A 21,450-nucleotide genomic window follows, 5' to 3' on the forward strand; every position below is an offset into this window, starting at 1 on the left:
CTGTGATGAGTTTCTTTTCTTTGGCTTCCGACGAAGACTTATGGAGGGGTATGTCCACGTCTGCGGTGACTGACAAGTCCGTTGAGGGACAGGCAGGCACGGTTGCAAGGGAAAATTGGTGGGTTGGGGTTGGGTGTTGGGTTTTTCCTCTTTTGTCAGTGAGGTGGGCTCTGCGGTCTTCTTCAAAGGAGGTTGCTGCCCGCCGAACTGTGAGGCGCCAAGATGCACGGTTGCAGGCGAGATCAGCCCACTGGCGGTGGTCAATGTGACAGGCACCAAGAGATTTCTTGAAGCAGTCCTTGTACCTCTTCTTTGGTGCACCTCTGTCTCGGTGGCCAGTGGAGAGCTCGCCATAGAACACGATCTTGGGAATGTGATGAGTAAGGGATTGCTTAAAGTGATATGTGGATGGAAAGAAAAAGGTTGAGAGCCTATCTGGTATAAACAGATAATCACCCTTGCTTTTTCAGCTGTGGCCTGTGTAACCGAAAAGAAAAATACTTGATGTGAGTTCAGCGCACTCATGCAGCTAAGACGATTTAAGATTAAAGTATCTCCCCACCCCCACCACCATAGTCCAATTGGCATCTTATGAGAAATTTGGGACTGAGGTTACATCAATAGATTAGGAGCATTTTCAAGTCCTGAAATAACTTGGAGAGGAGTGAGTGAAAGGTTTGCATAAAATTCCATGATAGGTGGAGGAGTCACGTGATGGAGTAGTGGCCGGACGGTGAACTCCAGCCCTCTCCAGAAAAGTCGGGAAAAACAAGAGAAAACACAAAGGCACAGAAATAAAAGTTACAGAAAAGTGAGTATAAAGGTGGAAAGAAGATGGCGACAAAAAAAGAAAAGTCAAAAGCAACGGTAAGAAGAGAGGAAGAGAAGACAAAGGAGGAAAAAGGTGAAGGCCTTACCTGTCCGAAGAGGCCCGCTGCGGAGAGAGAAACCCGCTCCCTCAGGTCGGTAAATAATGGACTACAAAAATGGCTCGCAGAGCCGAACAAAAGTGCGCAACCGCGCATGAAAAAAAACACACCGACGGGAGGGGGGACCAGCTGGGGAGTCGATCTCCACAGCCGGCAACGACAGCTGCAGAACACCTGCAGCAAGAAGAGACCACAGAAGACAATAGAAACAAGATAGAAGAGGAGGAAAGGGCAACAAAGAAACAACAGATGGTCAACCCAGAGGAAGAAGAAGAGGAAGAGTATGGTGAAATAGAAGAAGAAAAGAGAGGCAAGGTAAAGGATATACTTGCTCTTATTAGAGGATACATGGAATCATTTAAAGAATGGCAAACACAGGAATTTAAGGATTTAAGAAAAAGAATAAACAACACAGAGGAGAAAATAATTAAAATGGAGATGACCTTAACAGAAATGGGAAAAAAAATGGACAAGATGGAAGAGCGGGCAGTAGCAGCAGAAATGGAGGTAGAAGACTTAAAAAAGAAATTGGAGAAATCTAATAAAAAAACTAAAGAGACACAAGAACTACTAGCTCAAAAAATAGATACAATGGAAAACCATAACAGAAGAAATAACATAAAGATAGTGGGCCTTAAGGAAGATGAAGAAGGCAAGAATATGAGGGAGTTTATAAAAGAGTGGATCCCTAAGACCCTAGGATGTCCAGAACTACAGCATGAAATGGAAATAGAAAGGGCACATAGAGTATTGGCCTCTAAACCACAACCACAACAAAAACCAAGATCTATTGTAGTAAAATTCCTAAGATATACTACAAGAGAAAAGGTACTGGAGAAGACAATGGAAAAAGTAAAAGAGGGCAACAAACCACTGGAGTATAAAGGGCAAAAAATCTTCATTTATCCAGATATAAGTTTTGAACTCCTAAAGAAGAGAAAAGAGTTCAATACAGCAAAGGCGATTTTATGGAAGAAAGGGTATAAATTTATACTAAAGCATCCAGCGGTATTGAAAATATTTATTCCAGGACAGCAAAACAGACTATTCTCGGATCCAGAAGAAGCACGAAAATTTGCAGAACAATTACAAAAATAGACTGAGGGAGGAAGACGGGTAATGAGAGTTAAAATGATCACGACTGATATGTATGTGGGTAAAGACAAAAATAGACTGAGGGATGAAGACGGGTAATGAGAGTAAAAATGATCACGATTGATATGTATGCAGGTAAAGAGGTATAAGAGTGAATAGAGACAATGAGCATACATGAATGTATCTGTACTTAGAGGAAAATATAGATAGTATAGATAAGAATTAATAAGGGAAGGTAATGGAATAGAGAGAATAAGGAGGGAATTAAAAGAGGGACCTTTGTGACATATGAAAAGTGAAATCTTTTCTGGGGGAGGCGGGGTGGGGGGAAATAGCGGTCACTGCACAATCAGTTGACGCTTGCGAGTGGATTCGCAAATCCAAATGGAGAGGGGAGATGTGGTTGTCCGACAAGGGATAAAGGACAACTCAGGAGGTGAAGGGGAGATTGGGGATAAATAAGATAGAAATAGGAGAATAAGGAAAATGTTAGATGTTGTAGGAATGTTGTCTTATGAAGAGTTGAAAATAAGAAAACAGAAATGGAAAAGGAGGAAAGGTAATGATGGAAAAACGGAAAGAGAAGATAAACAAAATATAAAAGGGCTACGCTGAACTATATGTCTTTAAATATTAATGGAATACATAACCAAATTAAAAGGAAGAAACTACCAAATTTAAATGAATAAATGTATTCCATTAGAAAAAAATAACATATTGGTTAAGAAATAATATTGAAATATTCGAACAAGTATAGGAGCCTTACATTAAATACAATAGCGAAAACCTACCGGGGACAAACATTACCTAAGTTGATGGAAGGAGAAGGAAAGAAAAGAATGGACTCAGTAGAATTTCTGGTGTAATTTTGTTGAATGACAACATTGTCTGACTGGATTAATGCAACCTAGATTGTATACCTAAAATGGATGAGAGGGGGGGGTGGGGGGGTGGTTTGGGAGGAAAGGGGGGGGGGAGAAAAAGTCACTGTATATGTGTGAAAAGAAATAGTGTATATCATGGCTAATGTGATTTATGGTGTGAAAAATAAAAAAATTTAAAAAAAAAATAAAAAAATTCCATGATAGGTTTGGCTTTAAAATTTCATTGCATTGGATTTCTTTTTTTGAAAAAAGAATATCAAGCAATCTTAATTTGTGAAAACCACCCATTTTATTTCCTGTCTTAATAAAACACAGTCTGTCTGCTTCTCTCCGTGATTGCTGCCTGACCTGCTGAGTTGCTCTGGCAGCTGTTGGTCATTTTACATTTCTCATAAATATGAAAAATGTCCTTTAACATGAAAAACAACATCGATTTGCATGTTAAAGAGTCTCCTTTTGAAATACTGTAATGATGCTAATTTCTAATTTTTATAAAAGATGCATAGGCAGAACTATGGAAGGCCACTCCAGCTCACCAGAGTAATTCTTGAGTTCAACTGGCCCTTTATTTGAAGCCTTGCAATTTTTTTCAATCCTATATCTATCCAATTCTTTCTGGAATTTACAATCCATCCTAAATTCCAACTACTTCAGTGTGTGTTTTTAAAAAAAATCTTCCTCAGGTCACACTTAATTATTTTCGCGTTTATGCCCATGATCTCAACCAAAGTGAACAGCCTTCTACTATGTTCAATTCCTTCATTATTTTATAAGACATTTTATTAGATGTGCTGACATTAGAGCAGGTTCAGAGAAGGTTCACAGGGGAATCTCACTGAAACATTTCAAATGTCGAAAGACAGGGACACAGTACATGTAGAAAGGTTGTTTCTCATGGTGGGAGAATCTAGGACAAGAGAGCACAACTTCAGGATGGAAGGGTGTCCACTTAGAACAGAGATGCAGAGAAATATCTTTAGCTAGAGGGTGGTGAATCTGGAATTTGTTGCCACGGGTAGTTGCAGAGGCCAAGTCATTGGGTGTATTAAGGTAGAGTTTGATAGGTTCTTGTTTTGCCAGGCATTAAAGGTTATGGGGAGACAGTCAAGTAGTAGGGCTGAGTGGGAAAGGGGATCAGTTCGTGATTGAAAGGCGAGGCAGACTCACTGGGCTGAATAGCCTTTTTTTTTTTTAACTCCTATGTCTCACAGTCTTATAACATCTTCATCTTCTCTGAGAGAAACAAAAACACTCCCAGCTTCTTGAATATATTTTTGTAACTTCAGTCTCTCACCCCCATACCATTTTCATGATCCTATTGCCTTTGCATCTCTTTATAATATGGTGACATAATTGAGCACAATTTTCCAGTTGAGGCTGGAGCAGTGCTTTATAAAAGTTCAGCATGACTTCCCTGATCTTATTCTTAATGCCTCTAATGCTAAAGCCCAGAATTGTGTATTAAGCACTTTCTTAACCAGCCCTAATCCTTTCAATGACTTAATCATCCATGCCTCCATGTCCCTCTGCCCATGCATCCCTTCATTCTATAATGCTTCGCCACAAACTTCCTACCAAAAGGCATCACTTCACTATACATCTCATTAAACGTGATCTAACACATATCTTTTGCTTCTCTTTCTCTGGCGCTGGGCAATTTCTGCTGATGGCGAATCGTTGTCTTATGGCAGACTAAAGGAAATTTCATGTAATATTACCTAACAATAAAAGAATCTTTTTTGAATATTTTATTTATGATTTTCCAAACTTGTACTCAATTATCAATATCATCAGTGTCAATGTTAAAAGTATCAGTACTGACTACAATTTACAATGATCAATACTATACAAAATTCTCTGCAGAGTTCAAGCTCTTTCCATTCCCCTCCCTCCACACAACATCCTCCCCCCGCCATCCCAGAGCCTCAACATTTAACACTTAACTAACCACAGTTACACACTACATTGAAGACACACTCACCACAAAGGTGTGAAACATATATTGGGGTTTTGTGGGTTTGTCACGGCACACCAGCCAGAGCTCAGGCTGCTCTCTTGACTTTTCCTGGTTGGGATGACCCCCCCCCACACACCAACTGAGGAATAGACAGGGAAGGTAGGGCTGCGAGGCGCAATAAAAGAATCTTGAATCTGCTTATTCCACCATTCCTTTTATATCCTTGCTGCAATTTTTTATGATCCTCTCTGCATTTTACAGCATTACTAAATTTTGTATCAGCTGCAAATTAGATTGCAGCTTGCTTCCCAAGCCTAATGTAGATCAAAAAAGCAATGGACTTCATACTGATCTTTAGGGAATACCACTACTCACCATCCTCTCATCTGGCAAACAATTTTTCACCATGATGCCATTGTCTATTATTGAAATGATCTTGTATCCATGCAAATCAGATTTATGCCATGTGGTTCAATTTTTCTGATAAGGCGATTATATGGCACTTTTTGAAGTCTGTCTGAAAATCCATGGACACAACAATTGCATTACTCTTGCCAATTCCCATCTGGTCCTTTGTTACTCATTTACTTTAGTTTCAGCCACCTGTTCTATTTTTTTTAACATTTTCATTGTCTCAACTATCTACTCCTTCACTGATAATTTGGAAGCACTCTTCACCAATGAGGACAGATTAAAAACTCCCATTTATGAGGAGGAAGCTTGAAAATAACACTTTCTCCATTTGCTCACTTCCCGCATTTACTCTTTACTAGGCACTTTCAGGTGGCCAATTGCCCCGCTTGTAAAGCGCATATTTTGGCAATATGCAGCTGTCGGGAGGCCATGTGGAGGCGCCTGCGAGGCGAACTTTGTAACCCTCCTCCGAGAGGGATCATCGCTTCAGCACGGTGGCCTCCCCAGCCATCTGAATGCAGCCTCCTGAAACTGCTTTGTGTCTATGCCCATGGCAGGATGTACAGGCAAATCATCTACTGAGATTTGCTTAAGATATCAGCATATGTGCCCATGTATCTGCTATTCCAAAGCACTGTCTCCTGTATTCTGGTCAGGATACCAGGTATGAGACATGTGCTGTTCTGTTGCCTGGATTATAAATGGACCCCTTGGATTATGTTAAAATAAACAAGTGTGGCTGGGATGCAAATGACCAACAGTTCTAATGTTGTAGTTTTTAAATGAACTTGTAATAAGTCCATAACTCTGCACCACCTAAACATTTTCTGATCTTTAGTTTATTTATCTTTTGGAGAATAAAGTTAACATCCATTAACCATATAACCACTTACAGCACAGAACAGGCCAGTTCGGCCCTACTAGTCCATGCCGTAACAAATCCCCACCCTCCTAGTCCCATTGACCAGCACCCGGTCCATACCCCTCCAGTCCTCTCCTCTCCATGTAACTATCCAGTCTATCCTTAAATGTAACCAATGATCCCGCCTCAACTACATCTGCCGTAAGCTCATTCCACATCCCTACCACCCTTTGCGTAAAGAAATTTCCCCTCGTGTTCCCTTTATAATTTTCCCCCTTCAATCTTAAACCATGCCCTCTAGTTTGAATCTCCCCCACTCTTAATTGAAAAAGCCTATCCACATTTACTCTGTCTGTCCCTTTTAAAATCTTAAGCACCTCTATCAAGTCCCCCCTCAATCTTCTACGCTCCAGAGAAAAAAGCCCTAGTCTGCACAACATTTCCCTGTAACTCAAACCTTGAAATCCTGTCAACATTCTTGTGAACCTTCTCTGTACTCTCTCTATTTTGTTTATATCTTTCCTATAATTTGGTGACCAAAACTGTACACAGTACTCCAAATTTAGCCTCACCAATGCCTTGTACAATTTCATCATAACCTCCCCACTCTTGAATTCAATACTCCGATTTATGAAGGCCAACATTCCAAATGCCTTCTTCACCACACCATCTACCTGAGTATCAGCCTTGAGGGTACTATTTACCATCACTCCTAAATCCATTTGTTGCTCTGCACATCTAGAACCTCACACTTATCTATATTAAATTCCATCAGCCATTTCTCAGCCCACACCTCCAGCCTTCCTAAATCACCTTTTAATCTACGGTAATCTTCCTCACTGTCCACAACACCACCAATCTTTGTATCATCTGCAAACTTGCTTATCCATTTCTCCACCTCTACTTCCAGATCGTTAATATATATAACAAACAATAATGGACCCAGGACCGATCCCTGAGGAACTCCACTAGTCACTGGCCTCCAATTGGACAAACAATTTTCCACCACTACTCTCTGACACCTCCCATCCAACCATTGCTGAATCCATTGCACTACCTCCTTATTTATACCTAATGCCTCCACCTTTTTTCCTAACCTCCTGTGGGGAACTTTGTCAAAAGCTTTACTAAAGTCCAAATAGACAACATCCACAGCTTTCCCTTCATCAACCATTTTGTCACCTCCTCAAAAAACTCAATCAGGTTTGTCAAGCATGATCTACCTCTGTCAAAACCATGCTGATTACTCCCTATCAATCCCTGTACCTCCAAATATTTGTAAATACCATCCCTCAGAACACTTTACATCAACTTACCCACCACAGACGTCAGACTCACGGGCCTATAATTCCCAGGTTTACATTTGGACCCTTTCTTAAACAGCGGAACCACATGCGCCACCCTCCAATCCTTTGGCACTACCCCCGTGACCAGTAATATCCTAAATATCTCTGTTAATGACCCCACTATCTGTCCACAAGCCTCCCTGAGTGTCCTTGGGAATATTTTGTCCGGTCCCGGAGATTTATCCTCCTTTATCTTTTTCAACACAGCCATCACTACCTCCTTGGTTATCCTTATATGCTTCATGACCTCCCCACTATTTTTCTTTACTTCAACTGGTTCAATATTTTTTTCCCTAGTGAATACCAAGGCAAAGAAATCATTCAAAATTTCCCCCATTTCCTCTGACTTCTCACTCAGCCTACCCTCGCGATCTACAAGGGGTCCAATTTTATCTCTCACTAATCTTTTACTTTTAATGTACCTATAGAAACCCTTTGGATTGATTTTTACTGTCTGCCAAAGCCTCTTCATGCCTTTTTTTGGCCTTTCTAATTTCTTTCTTAAGATTCCTTCTACACTCCTTGTAGTCCTCCTTCAAACTCTCAGTTCCCTGCTCTTTATACCTCTTGTACACCTCCCTTTTTCTCCTAACCAAATTTCCAATATTCCTCAAAAACCAAGCCTCCCTATGACTTCCAGCCTTTCCTTTGATCCTCACTGGGACATATCTACTCTGTACCCGCAAAATTTCTTTTTTGAATATCCTCCATTTTTCATTTACATCATTACCTGAAAATATCCTGTCCCACTCAATACTCCCCAAATCCTTTCTTATTTCTTTGAAATTTGCTCTTCTCCAATCCAGAACCTCAACTTTAGGCCCCTCCTTGCTCTTCCCTAAAACTACCCGAAAATTAACAGAGTTATGATCACTAGACCTAATTTGTTCTCCAACATTAATGTCCAATACCTGACCTAGCTCATTCCCTAACAGGAGATCTAGTATTACACCGTCCCGAGTCGGTTCTTCTACTAATTGATTTAGAAAACAATCTTGAACACATTTAATGAACTCTAGCTCATCCAGCCCTCTAACTGTATGGGTATCCCAATCAATGTGAGGGAAGTTGAAATCTCCCATGATCACTTAGCAGTTAGTGCTTGAAAAGGGAGTGTCATGTTAAATAATCAACCACATACAAGATATCAATCTTTGAGGAACTGAAATCAATGAGATATCCTCTCCACAACTTGCAAGGGTAATTGGATCTCACTAATAATTTAATTTTTTGAACAATACGGCACGGGAGAAGGATATTCTAGCTCACGAAACATGTGCCGTCCAATTACAAATGGTCCCAGCTATACCTGCCTATTTGTGGGCTAGTGGAGCAATCCATGCCTCAAGCCTACACAGGCAAGGCCCCTCAACTCTTCCTCTGCTATATTGTTGACTACATCAGGGCTGCCTCATGCGCATGTGATAAGCTTGTCAACTATATTCACTTCATTGCAAACTTTCACCCCAATCTCAAGTTCATCTGGTCCATCTCCATAATACTCTCCCCTTTCTTAATCTCTGTCTCCCATCTTTGGAGACAAACTATCCACAGGCATATTTTACAAACCCACCAACTCCCACAGCTACCTCGACTATACTTCTCCACACCCTCTCCCCTGCAAGGAGTCTATTCCCTTCTTGTAGCTTCTCCATCTCCACTGCTTCTGTTCCTAAGATGAGGTCTTCCAGTCCAAATCATCTGAAATGTTTGCCGCCTTCTACAAACGTGACTTCCCCATCACCACTATTGACTCAGCCCGCATCTCCTCCATTCCCTGCTCATCTGCCATGGTCCCCTCTGACCTGAAATTCATCAAACACAGGATTTCCCTTGTCCTTACCTACCAATCCACCAGCTTCCCCATCCAACATATTTTTCACCATAATTCTTGCCACCTACACCACTAGGCACATCTTCCCCTCTTCTCCCATCTCTGCTTTTCATAGGGACTACTCCCTCTGTAACTCCCTCGTCCATTCATCCCCACCAATTGCCCCCCCCCCCCCCCCGGCATCTTCCCTTGCAGCTGCAGGAAGTGCTGCATTTGTGCCTATACCTCCTCACTCACCACCATTCGGGGGCCTCAACAATTCTTTCAAGTGAAGTAACACTTCACTTGTGTATCTGCGGGAGTTGTTATTGCATCTGGTGCTCCCTTTGTAGCCTTCTCTACATCGGAGAGACTGGGCGCAGACTGGGAGATTGCTTCACTGAGCACCTTTGCTCTGTCTGCATCAATGACAGAAATCTCCCAGTGGCCAAATATTTAAAATTCCACACCTCACTCCCATGCACACATGTCTGTCCATGGCCTCAAGTGCGATCCCATAAGACCACCTGTAAATTGGAGGAAAAACATTTGATTTTTCATCTGGGCACTCTCCAACTGGATGGCATTCACATTGACTTCTCCAGTTTCTGCTGGCCTACTCTCCATTCTCCTTCCCTTCCCTTTCCCCTTGTCTTCTTTCATCCAGCTCTTCACCCCCTTCCCTCTCCTTCTCTCCTCCCCCTGCTTGTTGGTGTGCCCTCTCTCTCCAGTTTCTGCTGGCCTACTTTTCATGCCTTGATAAAGGGCTCAATCTCAAAATGATGGTTGTGTATCTTTATCTTTGCTACATAAAAAAAATGTTGTTTGACAGTTGTGTTTTTATTTTAAACTGTACATTTTGGAGGGTGGGAGGAAACCGGAGCCCCCGAAAAAATGCACGTAGGTGACGAGGAGAATGTACAGACAGTGGCATATTGGATCCTCGGAGATTGGCGCCATAATGGCATTGCTAATGGAAGCCTTATTTGCATGAAAAGCTGCTGATTCTTTTTTGGAGACTAAAGGAAGCAATTTCATGTCTTAGGTTTGTTAGATCAGTATCTTTGAATGTTCACATTTATTATGTATGAAAATACAGTTGTGGTGAACAAAAATAATTGCTTGGAAAAACATTAAATACATGGAAGAAGCAAAGGTATCAAAAATATAAGCCCGGGAGAACGAAGTACTGTTGCAATTTAATTCTTTATGAGTACTTAAAAATTAAGATGCAAATCTTTGGTATCTTAGTATTTTAAACAAAAGTAATTAATTAGAGCTGAAGGTAGAAACCAGGACTGCCCTGTTCATGGATCTTGGTTAAGAGATAGAAAGTGGGCAGTGCAGGGTTGGGAGGAGGGTGTGGAGGGGTGGGGGGGGATAACCTGCTGCAATGAGATTGTTTGCTGTTGTGTGGAAATAATGGGCCTACCAGGACAGAGATAAGTAAATAATCCATCAATTCACATCCTAAGTAAAAATATCTGGTGCAGAAATGCCATCGCTGTTTCAAAACTGTTTCAATTCCACTGTAGAGTAATTTTTTACAGCCAGTAAAGTGAAATAAGATAATAAGTAAAAGACCTTTACTTTTGTATCAACAGAATTTCATTGGTTCTCAAAAAGGACTCCTTTGTTTCACGCTAATCAAATTTTGAGCAGTAACAGCCTGCTGGATAGGCACCAACAACAAGTAGCTCAGACTGAATTGACAGGAGTGTCCAAAATGGGACACCACTATTTATTCTTTGAGGTGTGACAATTAAATTTCTGTCATTTTTGCGAAGTTCAAACCAGTGTTGCATAAGGAATGGCCTGAGACACTCATGCCCCAATTGCATGGAAATTGAAGTGGCAAGATATTCGTAAATTTGTCCTCCCTGGTTGTAATATTTTTTGGGCTAATTATAATTTCCAATGAGGTATTGCCCAAATTTCCATTCTCTCTCCACTCATATTCAAATCATTGTTCTTTTCCTTCATGGCAATATATAATTCAGTTTGTTTTCTTCCAGCTGATTCCAATGAAGAAAGCTTCATGGCGTCATATAGTTGAGAAATCATAGCAATGATTCTACCAAGTACCCAAAACGAACAGCTAACATATAACTAGGAGGGCAGTGTGCAGATATTCGCATGAGCATCATGTTGGGAGTAGAAGCCTCATGCTTTTTGACATCTTGGTGTGTTGTTAGGTCGATTTGACGATGATGTCAAACCGTGTGACAACAATATCTCAAAGGAGGAGGAATCCTGGGGAAAAGGAATGCAGCAACATGTTCTTTTAGACGCAGGCCATGTAGAATCAGAATCAGAATTTATTGTCATGAATGTCACAAAATTTGTTGTTTTGCGGCAGCGTCACTGTAAATATTACAATAAAATTACATTTAAAAATAAATGCATTAGTGGGAAAAAAAAAGAGAAAATGAGGTCATGTCTATTCATTGTCCATTCAGAAATCTGATGGCAATGGGGAAGAAGCTGACTTGTGCCACTGGATGCTCGTCTTCAGACTCCTGCAGCTTTTTCCTGATGGTAGCAGAGTGAAGAGGGCATGCCCTGGGTAGTGGGGGGTCTTTGAGGATAAAGGCTGCTTTCTTAAGAAAGACAGAAACAAAGTACAATATTTGTAGGTATTTCGTATTCAATCAGTGGTATTATTTGTAGCCATTGCCATGATATCCATAATCATTTCAGATCTATAATGCATTAAAACAGATCTCAATTTGGCCATGTACATTCAATAACAATAAACTGGATTGTACTTCAGGGAATAATTAAATAAATTTTCAGATTTTAATAAATAACATAAACTTTGGTTTTGCAATTTTTAACATGATTTCAACTTCTCTGCAATGTTGACACACAACATGATTGAAACAATGGATTATTAAAATCATTATTAGGCTTGGTCAAATATATTATAAATATTTACTTGGGAATATATTATTAAATTTCAGAATGAAGATAAGGATGCAAAAAATAATAGCAGAATAAGCCAGTTAGACCCCTTGCTCTGCTGATTCAGTTGTCTACCTAACCCTTTTCCAGTGTCTAGTCTTGAACATCGGCCTGAATGTTATTATTTTAACTTTAAACATACAGCATGGTAACAGGCCCTTCCGGCCCAGGTGCTCGTGCTACCCAATTGATCTACAAGCCCCCTATGTCTTGGAGGGTGGCTGGCGGGAAACTGGAGCACTCGGGGAAACTCCACACAGACACGAGGAGAACGTACAAACTCCTTACAGATAGCGACAGATTCAGCCCCATGCGGCTGGTGCTGTAACAGTGCTGCACTACCATGCCGTCCATGATCTAGCTTCTCTCCTCTCAGTTCCATTTTTGAATTCTTTGTATCCATTAAACCCACATGCCTGCTTCTTCAGCTCCGCCTCTACTAAACTGCTGACCCCCAACTTCCATTTCTGGCCCCCAAGTGAATAGTTCTCCCTCCTTAAGTACTGCTCCTCCTTCAAATCTGCTGTTGTTACCTATTTCCTCACAGGCAAACTTCCAAAGTGGCAATCTTCTCCTCCTGTTGACATTTCCTACATCCCTTTAACCCCCAATGTCTTTGAATGTTGTCTAGCTTCCCACACTTGTTTCCATCCAACCAGAAACTTTTGTCTCTCAAGTTCCTGACATGGCCATGGCAGTGAAATAGCTCCAATTAAAACATTCTTTTTACACAAATTTAAACAACTCTGTTATTTTTGAGTTTAATCCATCAGTTTGTAGTTAAGGAGAGAAAGTTCTTTGTCAAGCCAACATCAAATTTACATTGTCCTTTGTTTGAGGTTTAATCAATGTGCCACACCTTCAAACCATTGAAGCATTATTTTGTGTCATGTCCACATCTGCTTTTCACTGTTCATTTGCCTGAATAACAATCTGTGTGGTTGATCCCTGCATCTTAGGACTAGATGACTTCAAGTTTGAGCTGAATGCCTCAACCATTAATAGGCAAGTTATCCCATCGGTGTTGGTAGCTGTGACCAGATCAAAGTTTAATTTGGTATGATTCTCTTCCCTCTTCTGCTCATGATTTTGATTTGCTTCACAGGTTCTATCCGCCAAATATCTTCTGGTGGTCATTCAGGCTCCTCTGGCGAGACCATGATGTACGCTCTGGTGATTGGTGGAGTGATTGCAGGTGCAGGCCTTTATGTAAGAACCAGTTCAATAAACATACATGACTCTAACAGTTTCAGACTGTATACTTCTGATTGACACAGTGCATTGTCCCTTACCTTCATGCTCGCATTTGACACTCCATGCACACCAGGGAGAATAGAATTTTAGCTGTTTGGCTTTCTCATATGACTGGGAAGGTTAGTGATTGTTCTCAAAAGCTCAGGCTGGTAATCCAGTGCTGGGTTATTGCAGGTTAAATTTTTGAGATGAGGCATTGCGCTTTCAGGAGAATGCAGACATTTTTTTTAAAAAAGCTTATATCTGATGTCCTGGGCCAGTATTGATCTGACAAAGCAGCATCAGTAAAATCAGTGTTAGGTCGTTGCATAATTCTTCTTGTAGGAGTTTCTTCAACATATATTGTGAACAAATGCACAGAGTACACTTCATAAAGTAAAACACAAAAGTCTGCAGACACCGTGGTTGAAGTAAAAACACAACGCTGCAGAAACTCAGTAAGTCAAACAGTGTCCTTTATATAGCGAAAGTAAAAATACACAACCAAAGTTTTGGGTTTGACCTTTCATCAAAGTGTGGAAAAATGTCAACGGGCATCTGAACAAAAGAGTAGGAGGGGAGGTGTCATTGCAACGGCAGGAGATGATAGGTGGAGAAGGAAGGGAGGGGGCAGCAGCAATCAAGGGGAGGAAGGATGGCTAGGGGAAGAGAGAGAGGAGAACTGGAAAGGGGAGGGGGAAGGAGAAGAGGAGAGCAGGTTAGCAGAAACCTGAAAAGTCAATGTTAATGCTCTCTGGTGGAGAGTGCCCAGATGGAAAAACAGGTGTTTTTGTGGATGATGTTGTGGGGATAGGCCATGGACAGAGATGTGAGAATGGGAGTATGACACAGAACTGAAATGGTTGGCCACTGGGAGGTCCACTTTGGGGAATCTGAAGTCATTGAGGAGATGGAGGGCATGTGAGGTGTTGTGGATGTAGGTGGGGAAGGATTGGACCGGGGAGAAAAGATAGAGTCAAGGTAAGATAAAAATAGTTCGGTGGGGCAAGAACAAGCGGAAACAATGGGTATGCCTGGATGGTTGGGTTTGTGTATCTTGGGTAAAAGGTAACAATGAGCAGTGTGGTGATGGGAGACAATGAGGGCCTTGGGAGGGAGGTGACCAGAGGTGATGAGGTTGAAGATGGTGTTGGAGACGATGGTTTGATGTGCCATGGTGAGGTCCTGTGGGAGGTGCAGGTAGGAGGAGGTGTCTGAGAGCTGTCGTCTGGCTTCAGGAGGGCAAAGGTCATTGCGCCAGATCACAACAGCACCACCCTTGTCTGCGGGCTTGATGGTGAAGTTGGGATTGCTGCGGAGAGAGTGGAGGGCCGAGCGTTCGATGGAAGTAAGAATAGAATACGAGGGGGGAGTTGTGAAGTTGAGACAGATGAAATAAATTGATCAGAGTGGGCAGCTGGCCAGGATGAGGAGTCCAGAAAAGGAAGAAGGCTTAAAGTGGGAAAAGGGGTCTTTAAGGGGGTGGGGTGGAGAGTCATGGTCATGGAAGTAAGCACGGAGGTGGAGGTGACAAATTCATTAAGATGTGGGCAGAAGGGATGAAGGTAAGGCCTCTGGTGAGGACAGAGTGCTCCATCTCAGAGAGGAAAAGGGAGAGGGGGAGAGCAGGTTAGCAGAAACCAGAAAAGTTATGTTAATGCCATCTGGCTGGAGAATGCCCAGACAGAGCTTAGAGGAGGAATCAGCGTTATGGAAGATGGTGAAGTGAGAGAGAGTGGAGAGCAGGGTGTTCAGAGAGTGAAGAGCAGAGCATTTGGAGAGTGAAGAGCTGAACATTGGAGAGTGAACAGTAGAGTGTTTGGAGAGTGGAGAACGGAGCGTTTGGAGAGTGGAGAACGGAGCGTTTGGAGAGTGGAGAACGGAGCTTTTGGAGAGTGGAGAACGGAGCGTTTGGAGAGTGGAGAACGGAGCGTTTGGAGAGTGGAGAACGGAGCGTTTGGAGAGTGGAGAACGGAGCGTTTGGAGAGTGGAGAACGGAGCGTTTGGAGAGTGGAGAACGGAGCGTTTGGAGAGTGGAGAACGGAGCGTTTGGAGAGTGGAGAACGGAGCGTTTGGAGAGTGGAGAACGGAGCGTTTGGAGAGTGGAGAACGGAGCGTTTGGAGAGTGGAGAACGGAGCGTTTGGAGAGTGGAGAACGGAGCGTTTGGAGAGTGGAGAACGGAGCGTTTGGAGAGTGGAGAACGGAGCGTTTGGAGAGTGGAGAACGGAGCGTTTGGAGAGTGGAGAACGGAGCGTTTGGAGAGTGGAGAACGGAGCGTTTGGAGAGTGGAGAACGGAGCGTTTGGAGAGTGGAGAACGGAGCGTTTGGAGAGTGGAGAACGGAGCGTTTGGAGAGTGGAGAACGGAGCGTTTGGAGAGTGGAGAACGGAGCGTTTGGAGAGTGGAGAACGGAGCGTTTGGAGAGTGGAGAACGGAGCGTTTGGAGAGTGGAGAACGGAGCGTTTGGAGAGTGGAGAACGGAGCGTTTGGAGAGTGGAGAACGGAGCGTTTGGAGAGTGGAGAACGGAGCGTTTGGAGAGTGGAGAACGGAGCGTTTGGAGAGTGGAGAACGGAGCGTTTGGAGAGTGGAGAACGGAGCGTTTGGAGAGTGGAGAACGGAGCGTTTGGAGAGTGGAGAACGGAGCGTTTGGAGAGTGGAGAACGGAGCGTTTGGAGAGTGGAGAACGGATCGTTTGGAGAGTGGAGAACGGAGCGTTTGGAGAGTGGAGAACGGAGCGTTTGGAGAGTGGAGAACGGAGCGTTTGGAGAGTGGAGAACGGAGCGTTTGGAGAGTGGAGAACGGAGCGTTTGGAGAGTGGAGAACGGAGCGTTTGGAGAGTGGAGAACGGAGCGTTTGGAGAGTGGAGAACGGAGCGTTTGGAGAGTGGAGAACGGAGCGTTTGGAGAGTGGAGAACGGAGCGTTTGGAGAGTGGAGAACGGAGCGTTTGGAGAGTGGAGAACGGAGCGTTTGGAGAGTGGAGAACGGAGCGTTTGGAGAGTGGAGAACGGAGCGTTTGGAGAGTGGAGAACGGAGCGTTTGGAGAGTGGAGAACGGAGCGTTTGGAGAGTGGAGAACGGAGCGTTTGGAGAGTGGAGAACGGAGCGTTTGGAGAGTGGAGAACGGAGCGTTTGGAGAGTGGAGAACGGAGCGTTTGGAGAGTGGAGAACGGAGCGTTTGGAGAGTGGAGAACGGAGCGTTTGGAGAGTGGAGAACGGAGCGTTTGGAGAGTGGAGAACGGAGCGTTTGGAGAGTGGAGAACGGAGCGTTTGGAGAGTGGAGAACGGAGCGTTTGGAGAGTGGAGAACGGAGCGTTTGGAGAGTGGAGAACGGAGCGTTTGGAGAGTGGAGAACGGAGCGTTCGGAGAGTGGAGAACGGAGCGTTCGGAGAGTGGAGAACGGAGCGTTCGGAGAGTGGAGAACGGAGCGTTCGGAGAGTGAGAACGGAGCGTTCGGAGAGTGGAGAACGGAGCGTTCGGAGAGTGGAGAACGGAGCGTTCGGAGAGTGGAGAACGGAGCGTTCGGAGAGTGGAGAACGGAGCGTTCGGAGAGTGGAGAACGGAGCGTTCGGAGAGTGGAGAACGGAGCGTTCGGAGAGTGGAGAACGGAGCGTTCGGAGAGTGAAGAGCAGGGCATTCGGAGAGTGAAGAGCAGGGCATTCAGAGAGAAGAGCAGGGCATTCAGAGAGAAGAGCAGGGCATTCAGAGAGAAGAGCAGGGCATTCAGAGAGAAGAGCAGGGCATTCAGAGAGAAGAGCAGGGCATTCAGAGAGAAGAGCAGGGCATTCAGAGAGAAGAGCAGGGCATTCAGAGAGAAGAGCAGGGCATTCAGAGAGAAGAGCAGGGCATTCAGAGAGAAGAGCAGGGCATTCAGAGAGAAGAGCAGGGCATTCAGAGAGAAGAGCAGGGCATTCAGAGAGAAGAGCAGGGCATTCAGAGAGAAGAGCAGGGCATTCAGAGAGAAGAGCAGGGCATTCAGAGAGAAGAGCAGGGCATTCAGAGAGAAGAGCAGGGCATTCAGAGAGAAGAGCAGGGCATTCAGAGAGAAGAGCAGGGCATTCAGAGAGAAGAGCAGGGCATTCAGAGAGAAGAGCAGGGCATTCAGAGAGAAGAGCAGGGCATTCAGAGAGAAGAGCAGGGCATTCAGAGAGAAGAGCAGGGCATTCAGAGAGAAGAGCAGGGCATTCAGAGAGAAGAGCAGGGCATTCAGAGAGAAGAGCAGGGCATTCAGAGAGAAGAGCAGGGCATTCAGAGAGAAGAGCAGGGCATTCAGAGAGAAGAGCAGGGCATTCAGAGAGAAGAGCAGGGCATTCAGAGAGAAGAGCAGGGCATTCAGAGAGAAGAGCAGGGCATTCAGAGAGAAGAGCAGGGCATTCAGAGACTGTCGGCAGAGCATTTGGATGTTTTCATAAAGTTGGATTGTCTTTCTCCAGACATACAAAGTTCTCCACACAGACAAAGCCAGATACAATGACAGAATTACAGAGATAATGGAGCGTCCGAAGAAGGAGTGGACACCAAAGGAAAAGGGTAAGTTTTACTTTGATAAACGTAGAGTTATAGATTTTACAGCTAGGAACCAGACTCTTCAACCCTACTAGTCCACAGTGTGCAAGGCCAATATCGCTCTGACCTTTCCTTTGGTTACTAGTTTATCTGCCTCTCCAACTTATTTTGGCAGCTCTTAATTCATCCCTCTCATAATACATCCCAGACTTTTCCTCCACGTGGGGAAAAAGACCATGACCATCTATCAAATCCCCGCCCCTCATGATTTTATAAACCACTATTTTGTGCCAAGGTTCAGTTGACTCAGATCCTTATGTACTTGTTGCACCAGGCTCAGCCAGAATCTTAGTTAGTTCTTGTAATAATGTCCTGAATGGTACAATGGAAAATTCAAGCATGAGGGTGAATTGTTGTGACTAATTATTTTTGTTATATTAAAGTTCCACTTTGAGTTTTTAATTTTCCTTAATTTCATTTAAATGGAGTTTTGAGTTATCAGGAGTGAGGATCCAAAGATATTAACCTGCATTTCCCTTGTAATTTTATCAATTTTTTTACCAATTTACGGATCTTTTTTGAGATGTTACTCATATCATCAAAACTGAGATAACTCTTTGATTCGCTTCCCATCCTGCAGATCCTAGGCTACATCATGTGTCCACCTGTCCATTAAGATCTGAACTTTGTGACTCCTCTTTACTGCATTTGGCGACTTAGGAGCTTTCGTTATCATATTATCCGTTCCACATTTTCCCTTTCGATTGCTCAGAACGAATTGTAGATGTGATACTTCAAAATGTAAATGTTTTTGACTGTGACAGAATGAACAAGCTTTCTTTCATTCGTCCCTTCTGCTCATTTCCCAGTTTTTTTTCCCTATCTTCTCATGAAGGTGCTGACTCGCATTGGGCTGCAGCTCCTTGCAGTGTTATCCATGTTATTTTCTTACTGTCAGCGGCTCTCATCAGTCTACTTATGAACAAATATCAACACTAGAGGATACTGCATGCCTTCAGTATGTATCCACATGTGGGCAGGATCCACAGCAAATAGGATTCAGTAGTTGGAGCCTTGCTAATTTTTCTCTTCATTAGTTCAGGGATTCAAAGGTAAATTGCCATACCCCCCCAGTTGTTCCTTGCTTGAGCAAACTCAACACAGAGCTTAGACCATTCCACTTTTGTGTTCTGTAGCAACTGATAGTTTTACTTCCTAAACTTCAAGGAACGCAAGAGGACTCTCTGTTTTTAACAAAAAAAAATGATGGTACTATTAGAGTTTTAACAAGTTCTTTATTCTTTGTTTCTCCTCTTTACATTTTACAGAGAAAGCTGGTGAGTACACTATAATCATTAGACCCTAATGTTAACAAAATATAATTAAAAAATAATTGTGTGGAGCAATTACAATTCCGTTCAGAAAGGTTTGCAATGTTGGTAAGTGTGAAGCCTGAGATTTGTTTATATGTTGTTAATTATATCTGTGTCTATTTAACAAATGATTTGGTTTATATTGTACATGGGCAATTTTAGTTTGGGATATCCTGAAAACGTAAATGTTCTTGGAGCACCGAAATCCAAACAAACATGTTTCGTTTTAAGTCATAGTAAATTAGAAATGTCTTTGTACTTCACAGAAGAAACACTCTTAGTAAATCCACAAAATCATTGGAGAAACTCAGCAGGCCGTGCAACATCAATAAGAGGCAAAGATATATCAATGTTTCGGCCCTGAGGAGTTGGTCAAGGGATCAGACCCGTTATATATCTTTGCCTCCTATGGATGTTGCAGGTCGTGTTGAGTTTCTTCAGCGATTTTGTGCATTTAAGTACAATCACAGCATTTGCAGACGTTCTTGTTTCACTAACACTTCCCTAACAAACATTTTTCACTTAAACACGACCTAGCTGTCTCTGAGATGCTCACTTGTATAATTCCCAACATTTCTCGGATAAATAGGTTTAATATCTTCTTTGGCTTGGCTTCGCGGACGAAGATTTATGGAGGGGGTAAAAAAGTCCACGTCAGCTGCAGGCTCGTTTGTGGCTGACCAGTCCGATGCGGGACAGGCAGACACGATTGCAGCGGTTGCAAGGGAAAATTGGTTGGTTGGGGTTGGGTGTTGGGTTTTTCCTCCTTTGCCTTTTGTCAGTGAGGTGGGCTCTGCGGTCTTCTTCAAAGGAGGCTGCTGCCCGCCAAACTGTGAGGCGCCAAGATGCACGGTTTGAGGCGTTATCAGCCCACTGGCGGTGGTCAATGTGGCAGGCACCAAGAGATTTCTTTAGGCAGTCCTTGTACCTTTTCTTTGGTGCACCTCTGTCACGGTGGCCAGTGGAGAGCTCGCCATATAATACGATCTTGGGAAGGCGATGGTCCTCCATTCTGGAGACGTGACCCATCCAGCGCAGCTGGATCTTCAGCAGCGTGGACTCGATGCTGTCGACCTCTGCCATCTCGAGTACCTCGACGTTAGGGGTGTGAGCGCTCCAATGGATGTTGAGGATGGAGCGGAGACAACGCTGGTGGAAGCGTTCTAGGAGCCGTAGGTGGTGCCGGTAGAGGACCCATGATTCGGAGCCGAACAGGAGTGTGGGTATGACAACGGCTCTGTATACGCTTATCTTTGTGAGGTTTTTCAGTTGGTTGTTTTTCCAGACTCTTTTGTGTAGTCTTCCAAAGGCGCTATTTGCCTTGGCGAGTCTGTTGTCTATCTCATTGTCGATCCTTGCATCTGATGAAATGGTGCAGCCGAGATAGGTAAACTGGTTGACCGTTTTGAGTTTTGTGCGCCCGATGGAGATGTGGGGGGGCTGGTAGTCATGGTGGGGAGCTGGCTGATGGAGGACCTCAGTTTTCTTCAGGCTGACTTCCAGGCCAAACATTTTGGCAGTTTCCGCAAAGCAGGACGTCAAGCGCTGAAGAGCTGGCTCTGAATGGGCAACTAAAGCGGCATCGTCTGCAAAGAGTAGTTCACGGACAAGTTTCTCTTGTGTCTTGGTGTGAGCTTTAATATATTCTGCAATTAAACATACGAATCCTCAGGGTCTCCCCAAAACAACATTGGGACCAAAAAGCAGCAATCCATAGTTGATACCAATGGAACAAGATATCCTTTCCATTATCTATGGCTCAATCAGAATTTCTGTGCAAAGGAATTTACATTCAGTGCAAATCCAATCCTTTCCACATTCCTGATGTAAGACACAAGAAATACTTATGAAATAATCAATCCTGTATAAAAGTCAACGCCCCTCTTTTTGGCCCAAAAATCACGTATTTTCCATATATCCTGTGTAAAAGTCAAATCCTTTATTTTTGGCCTCAACCTCCCACTTGTCCGAGTTCCTGATGCCCCGATCAAAAACCCTCACCTCAGTTTCCTGCTCATCCAAACTCCCAGTGCCCTGACCACCCGCCCATCCGAGCTCCTGATGTCCCAGCTGCCC

General features: G+C 43.5%; 1 protein-coding gene across 1 annotated transcript in view; it reads left to right on the plus strand.

Annotated features, from left to right (window-relative positions):
- The window catches only part of mgarpa (mitochondria localized glutamic acid rich protein a), a 42,716-nt gene that overhangs the window by 2,065 nt on the left and 19,201 nt on the right, over positions 1-21,450 (plus strand). The window contains exons 4-5 of the mRNA XM_069923107.1: positions 13,370-13,473; positions 17,929-18,025. Coding sequence (XP_069779208.1) covers positions 13,370-13,473; positions 17,929-18,025 — 201 coding nt within the window. The remainder of the gene's footprint in view (positions 1-13,369; positions 13,474-17,928; positions 18,026-21,450) is intronic.

Source organism: Narcine bancroftii, chromosome 3 (genome assembly GCF_036971445.1).
Source record: "Narcine bancroftii isolate sNarBan1 chromosome 3, sNarBan1.hap1, whole genome shotgun sequence".
Classification (NCBI taxonomy): domain Eukaryota; kingdom Metazoa; phylum Chordata; class Chondrichthyes; order Torpediniformes; family Narcinidae; genus Narcine; species Narcine bancroftii.